The sequence below is a fragment of the Vigna angularis genome, chromosome 10, assembly GCF_016808095.1.
Source record: "Vigna angularis cultivar LongXiaoDou No.4 chromosome 10, ASM1680809v1, whole genome shotgun sequence".
In the NCBI taxonomy this organism is placed as follows: Eukaryota; Viridiplantae; Streptophyta; class Magnoliopsida; order Fabales; family Fabaceae; genus Vigna; species Vigna angularis.
Window position 1 is genome coordinate 24361089 of NC_068979.1, and position 7530 is coordinate 24368618.

A 7530-nucleotide genomic window follows, 5' to 3' on the forward strand; every position below is an offset into this window, starting at 1 on the left:
TTAAATAATAATAATTAATTTAAAGTAAAATAAAAATTAAATTAATTAAATTAATAATTATTATTTAATTAAATAAAATAAAATTGATTTACGTAATATATTATAGAAAAACAAAAAAATTTAAATTATCTATAAATTAATTTAAAATATAATATTTTAATAAATTAAAAATTGAAAAAAAAACTTCAACAAAGATGGCATATCCGTTGCTTATAATTAATTAAAAAATAATATAATTAAATTAAATTAATATTAATTATTTCATTAAATAAAATAAAATTAATTTATATATAATTACATAACAAATTTAAAAGAAATTTAAATAATATTTATATATTAATTTAAAATACAATAAATTAATAAATTAAAAACTAGAAAAAAACATAAAGTTTGAATAAATGTGACATATCTATTGAAGAATTTTTTCTTCAAGGGATGTTGACATCCGTTAAAGAAAAGAAGTGAGGGTATATGGTTTATTAAAATATGAAAGATACTTTTAGAATTTTTAAAAAATGTGATGGTACAAAGAGTAACCTTGAACGTGAAAACATTGACGAAGCCCAAATAGAGTACTTTTTCTTTGCTAAAGATAATATGAAGCCCAATATAGTTTGGGTGTGGGCGATTTCCTTTTCCCCTTTAGCCTAATGTGTCTTCCTTCTCCCCACACATTACATTTCTTCTTGCACCCTCATATTTTTTTTAAATTTTAAAACTATTTTTACAATTCAAAATACTTACACTTTCTGTGAATTTTAAAATCTTTTGAAAGATTTTTCTCACAATAAATTTCAAAATCTATTGAAAGATTTTCTAAACCTTTAATAAATTTTGAAATTTGTTGAAGTTTTTAAAAGTTCTTTCAATAAATTTCAAAATTTGTTAGAAAGATTTTTTTCTTCAACAAATTTTAAAGTCTAAAGAAAAATATAATCCTGAATATTTTGAAAATGTAAGAGTGGCTGAAGAAATGTGTGGAGGTACATTAAGAAACGCTGACAAAAGTAGTAAAAAGAAAAAGAATTGTTATTGTTGAAGCTGAAAGCAATGAGTAAACATGATGGTATGTACAATCATGGCAAAGAAGGAAGCAAAACAATTTCTTGTTCACATTTTTTGCATAGAAAAATATGAGGAATGTCTTGGTCATTTGGAATTCGAAGACATCTAGTATGTTGCCAAATTTCACAAATATCACAAGACACCATTCTTTCACCATCATCTTCCATGGTTCCACAACTACAATCCACTGTACCACTATTTGGATCACGTTCACACATTTGCTCCATGATAATGTTTTCTTTCATGTTGCTGTTACGACCTTCAAGCACCATCTTTTCACCCACTTTCGTTACTCCAAAAACCATTTCACTTCCATTATTCACACTCAAATCCTCAACAGATTCCACCACAAAACTCCTCAAACCCCAATAAATTTCTCTAAACCTTCTTTCAACCTCCAGCTTCAACTCACTCACAGTAGCATTTCTTTTCAGTGTGAGACATTCATGGGGTGGCATAAAGGCCTTGTTTAGGTACTCATCACCATCACCATCATTCCTCACAAAAACTGTGCAGTAAAGGTTGAGTTTTTCTTCCGAACCCAGGTGAACTTGGTGAGAAGAATCTTCCCAGTAATCTCTTATAAAATACTTGGTGTCAAGAATTATCCTTGCTGCTAATGGTATAGCTGAGAGAAACTCCGACCCCATTATAGGTTTAGGGTCTATGAGAATGTACTTGTACAGATAAAGCATGTCTTTCATGAGTTGAGTTCGTGTGATCTTGTACTTGTTGCTCATTACCAGACTTTCATTACAAGGGTAAACCTTAGAAATGTCTTCCAAGCAATATTCCAAGACTTTGGTCACAGGGTTCAAGCTTCTACGGACCAAGTAGTTTCCGACAACATGGTTTCCTAAGGACTTCAACACAAAATCTAGCAGACCTGTGTCTCCAATGTATGCACGAGCAGCATCTCTAACTTGTTGCCTTGAAACCCATCTGAACTCAGTTTTTTTCAAGGCTTCAACAATGACCCTTGTTGCCATCTCAATCCTCTTAGGGGACCAACGGCAATTGGTCTCAAGCAAGGCAGTTGTGGTGTAAGAGGCAATGGAAGTTTCCGGAGGAAGACGTGATTTGAGGTCTAACATGTAAGAAAATAGGTCACCGAGGGTAACAAGGGACTGATCTGAAAGTGTTTGATATCTTGAGAAGATGAGTGGAATGGCGTGGTTGGAATTGGTTATGTGATGTGTGATCAAGTACAGTGGCATGCTTCTTATTGCTTCTATGGCTTTCTGGTACATTGATTCAGTTACACCAAAGCTTCCTCTACCATATTTGTAACCCCAACGACTGAACCATGACTCACTGTTTGCTATTCCATTTACAAGTCTCAGTTCCATTCCTTTCTTCTGTGAAATGTCATTCAAACTCACCTTCCTAAACATATATATATATATACATCATTAGTTTTCAATTTTCTTTCATTGCCACAGAAATACTTATGTCAGATCTTTCTCTGTCACCTTTCACAACACAAAGTTTACCACATATATATCATATTAATAATGGAATCGAATAACTGTTTGATATAATGTCTTTTACAAAATACATGAATGAAATTATGGAATAAACTGTCTAACGTTGTTGAGGAAAATATCATACGATGATTCATAGAGTGTGAAGATAAAATTAATAATGAATTGACCTTGCTTGCAATCCCTTGCACAAACGGTTCCAAAAGTCCATGATCTGGTTTCCAGCCAAATTAGAACCCATTTCCAATCCATTGACACATAGCAAATGGCCGAATCCATTAGAGTGAAAAACACCATGCATCATATGACCCTGTAATTCAATTAATTTGGACTTACCATTGTTAACTGTAGCAGTTCCATCACAGCACCCTTCACAGTTCCTGCAGCTACCAAGTGCTTCCTTTGAGGGTAACACAAAGTGATACTTCTTGTTGCAGATCAAATGGTTTCCCCAGCCTATGCTATATCCAAATATAACCAACATCATTCATCAACCCCAATAAACTTCTTCTTTTATTATTTATAAAAACATTAAATATATTTTTAGTTTCTAATATTTATTTATGATTCAAATTTTAATATATTTTTCAAGTTTTGAGAAAGTTGGTTGGTAGCATGATATATTGTTCATGCAATGAATCACAGTTGGAAGCGAAGCATGAACATTACCAACGTATTGACAATGCTTGCAATGACGATTGAGCAGTGCTTCTGTTGGCTCTTCAATCACAAACAGCAAGATATGCAAAGGAGGGTGATGATGAACTTCGAGTTGAAAAGACCACATTGGCATGCTTAAATGAGTCTCAAAATTTGCATATTGAAGCAATGCATTCACATTCTGACAAAATGGGCCACCAAAGATGACAGGGTAACCAGGTTCAGCAAAGTTCTTGAACCTGAAAACCCTCCCACACCTCTTCCTTTTGTTGTTCCCATTCACGTCAACATTCAACATGGCCTTTGATTTTGTGAAGCCAAAACAAGTGGGGAGATTAAGGTTTGGAAGTTCAAGGAAAAAAGCGTTATATATATGGTTCTTGTTTCACTCACATTCACACACATGGTGCCTTCAAATAAAATTGGACATGGTGACAAAGGAGTTGCACTGACTTATTGTGTAGCTTCTATTTGCATGACTTGTTTCAAAAATGGGTTTCTTTGAAAGTTTATCGGAGTAACATACGAAACGGTTGGTGTTTTGAAGTAAAGTATGGGTACCATGCAATTATAGCCTCTTCGTTTCCTACAAAATCTATCATCATGTTGGAGTAGTTGATTCCTATCTTGTAGGAACTCAGCCAAATGCAACATCTATTCTCTAACTACCGTAAGGGACATGTTTTGTTAAATTGAACTTGCATTTTTCATGCATGTGATTACTTTGATAAGAGGGTTATTATAAAACCCATTAACTCAGATTTCTTCTTGCCCATTTCAAACTTGTTTCTAGCTCTTTGCCTGTGCCACATATTTCTATCTTTAATTACTTAGCTCATGTTTCTTAAAGGATAAAATAGAGAAAGTAAAACAAAATTACAAGTTTTTCTTTTCTTTATGATATTGGGAGAAGCCGTGTACACAAGATTTGCACTAGAATACTGAAAAGGTTTTAGGCTAGACTATTTTTTGCAAACGTTTTGATAAATGCTTACTGGACAAAAAATAAGGATTAAATAAATTAAACTTCTCTTCTGAGTTATGGTTAAATACATGCATAAATTAAAATATTTTTTATTTAAAAAATAAACAGATTTTATAGTTTTTGAAGTGAATAGATAGATTTTAAATTGCTAAATAAACTTATTTTATCTTTTATTTACTTGTTTTAAGTCTTTATTTAAAAAAAAATCTATCAAACAAGGTCTAAAATTCGTTACTACGTTTGCTACTCTCAAATCTCATGCAGTATACGTATGACACTTGAAGCAATCTACAAAATAAAAAAAAAATGAGACTTGAAGCATTTTACAAAATAAATGAAAACTGACACTTGAAGTATACGTGTTGGGAAAAAATGTAAAAAAAAATCCACTTTATGTTAGCTTCCTCGTACTGTCAAACAAAAAGTATCCTCGTTTTAATATGTTTAATTATGCCATTTGTCTATGAACATATATACAAATGAATTTATGAATAGTAAAATGAATTGTCTCGATTATTTTAATTAACCATTTTTCTCTTTCGTAAAGTTTTTTATCATGAATTAAATCAAGGAAAATGATACTTGAACAACCTCTTTTGACAACATTTAGACACAGGACAAGTGTCTAAATGCTATTGGTCCAGGTGGAAAATGGTTTCAGATTTTTTAATGACGTGGAAAGAGATTTCAGTCGCAGAGAGGTTTCAAATTTGAGGGTTTCATTTTCAGTTTTGGAATTTGAATTTGGGGCATTGGTAGAGAGAGAAGAGAAGCTTGAGAGAGAGCGGGAACCCTAGAGTGAGAGTGCCGCCGGAGTCCGTCTTCCTCCGACCAGCCACGATTGCCGTCGGAGTTCGTGTTCCTCCGACCAGCCACGAGTGCCGCCGGAGTCCGTCTTCGTCGGACCAGCCATGAGTGTCGTTGTTCTGCCCGAAGGTTCCGCCATTTCGAAGCACCGTTCAACGCCGAAACCACCATTGACATGGGTTTTAAAGCTTCTCGTCGTTTGTTTCGCTACAACCTCCGTTTGGAAGCACTGTCGTAGGTGAAAACCACCATTGAAGACGAAAAAACATAGTTTGTAAGTTTACGTGGTTCGTTTTGATTTTCTTTTCTTGTTGTTGTTTGGTGATTTTCACTTATTTTAAATATTTGAATTTTTTTTATCATTTCGGGATTGTTGTATTTTTTGGGTGCAAAGTTACAAAAATTTTACACGCGAAATACTTTTAATTGTTATGCAGGTGATGTCAATGAAACATATTTTATAGGAAATGTTGATGAAGATTCTCGCCAAGTAGTAAAATACACTTATGAGTTCTTGGAGAAGGAAATATTCATTGGTATATATCCATTTGATATCAATTATAGCAGTCATAAATTTCTTGCTTGTTATGTCTGATGTGTATCATAAATTTTCTTATTCATAAATAAAAACTACATATGATCTTAAAATTGTTGATTTGGCCATTCTCTTTAATCCCAAATTTTAAGGTAATAAAGCACATTGTCATTAACATAATAAATTAGGACATAAGAACATGTTGAGTAAGTAGTGAATCATACCATATGAGCTACTCGGTATGTTGTAGATAAGCATGTATTGAAACTATTAATAGTTGATGTTTATGGATGACCATACAAGTATGCATTTTGCGTTCGGATTATATTGTGCTTATTTGGTTTGAAATACTTTATAATTAAAATGTATATATATTCACTTCAAATTGAAGCTCAAGTGAAGAGGAAGAAAAGGAAATATCAAAAAGTTTGAGGCACAATGGAAGCCACAAAGCTGATTCTGACTGCATAGCTGCTTCTTGGGAAGAAGAGCAGAAGACCAAGTGTTGTTTAAGGTAACACACACAACCTTTCAGTATATTGTATTTCTAACACATTCTTTGTAAACCATTTTCCAAATTATAAACAAGTGAACTGAATATTGAAATGCATAAGTAAATTTGTGATTTCTAATAAATTTGTTAATATTATCTTTATGTTGTTTACATCTGATAATATGTGTAGGTATCATATAGAAGAAGCAAAAATCTGAGCTTGAGTAAACCTCCAAAGTGCTAAAGTAGAGGCCAGGTCAAGAAAGCTCGAGGTATTTCATTGTCATTGATAAACTATACTTTGTGTAACAAATTTGTATAGTTTCTTGCACAATAAAAGAAATAGGCAGAAAAGAGGAATGTGATATAAAATTAATGGATAATAAAAAAGGATGAAGAGAAAAAAATACTATAAAAAGTGTTTAATTAATAAATAACTAGTATGAAAATGATATTCTAAGCCATAGATGTACTACTACCATAATATAAGTAGTATGAAAAAGGTATCTTAAGTCATAGCTGTAATAGCCGTAATTGTTGAATCCTAAACCAAATGAGTTTAATTCCACTCCTCCTAAACTTTATCGGCTGTTGTTACATGGATTAATGAAGAAGCACATGAGCAAACTTTATCTACTGCTGTTACATGCACAATATTGGCAACTGCAGGACCTTGACGATCTCGTGTTCTTCCTACTCTATATAAGGTGATTGCTTCACTCATTAAATATTTTAAAAGTCATGTTTGCAAAGGTCAAATTTCATCAACAATGCTCAAAGTTGAAGATTTATCCAATATTGTAGAAGGTATTTGTTGGAAGTTGGTCTACTACTTCAACAACAATGAAGAATGAAACAAGCAGAAGCCATTTTCATGTTCAAGGATGTGCTTACCTGTTGCATGTAGATGTTTGTTATGTAATTGTTAATGAAAGACAATGATTTGTTATTGTTTTTTTTTATCATTTTTTATGTGAATGTTGTATGAATTTAAACTTGCAAATTTGGTTTTGTCACCATTTTGTGACATCAAACTCAACGTACAACACCCGGGTAACAAAATTCCCAAAGTTGTTGAATTGGATTGATATCAATATCGGGAGAAGTTCATCAGAAGTGCTTTGGCTAAGGCATCGGTGAGTTGTTGGTGATTTGATGAATGTGTTAGTGCCATGTATTTTATATTTGGTGTTTTATGTAATGAAATTTGTTAATGACATTGCAGGTTGTTGTTGATGTTGATGTGTCCAAAGAAGAGCTTTGTTATGGTATGGTGACAGACGTTGTTTAGAAATATGGTGTTCCATTTAACAAACAAAATAAAGGAGTTAAGGAGAAATTAATTCGTGTTGTAGAAGAACAAACACGAGTTATTTTGGACATGCAAAGTAGTATTCATGATTTAAGAAAGTTGGTTGAAGAGGGTGAAGATTTTATGGAGGAACCGTTTTGGGGAAGTGAAGATCCTTGTCAAAGCACAATGTACCATCGTATGAAGGCT

General features: G+C 32.6%; 1 protein-coding gene across 1 annotated transcript; it reads right to left on the reverse strand.

The window, feature by feature from the left end:
- Positions 1-1076: 1076 nt before the first annotated feature.
- Positions 1077-3516, reverse strand: LOC108335614 (PHD finger protein MALE STERILITY 1). The gene is made up of 3 exons (XM_017571638.2): positions 3219-3516; positions 2720-3005; positions 1077-2451 (listed from the first exon to the last, which is right to left on the reverse strand). The coding sequence occupies exons 1-3, from the start codon at positions 3505-3507 to the stop codon at positions 1077-1079; spliced, it is 1950 nt and encodes a 649-aa protein (XP_017427127.1). The 5' UTR covers positions 3508-3516.
- Between the last annotated feature and the right edge of the window lie 4014 nt (positions 3517-7530).

What these genes read in the sequence shown, in the direction of transcription:
- LOC108335614 (XM_017571638.2), bottom strand. Translation starts at nt 3,507, where the DNA reads ATGTTGAATGTTGACGTGAATGGGAACAACAAAAGGAAGAGGTGTGGG. An exon ending in CAAGCATTGTCAATACGTTG is followed by an intron (nt 3,006 to 3,218) that starts GTAATGTTCATG and finishes GATATAGCATAG; the next exon opens with GCTGGGGAAACCATTTGATC. An exon ending in TGCAAGGGATTGCAAGCAAG is followed by an intron (nt 2,452 to 2,719) that starts GTCAATTCATTA and finishes ATATATGTTTAG; the next exon opens with GAAGGTGAGTTTGAATGACA.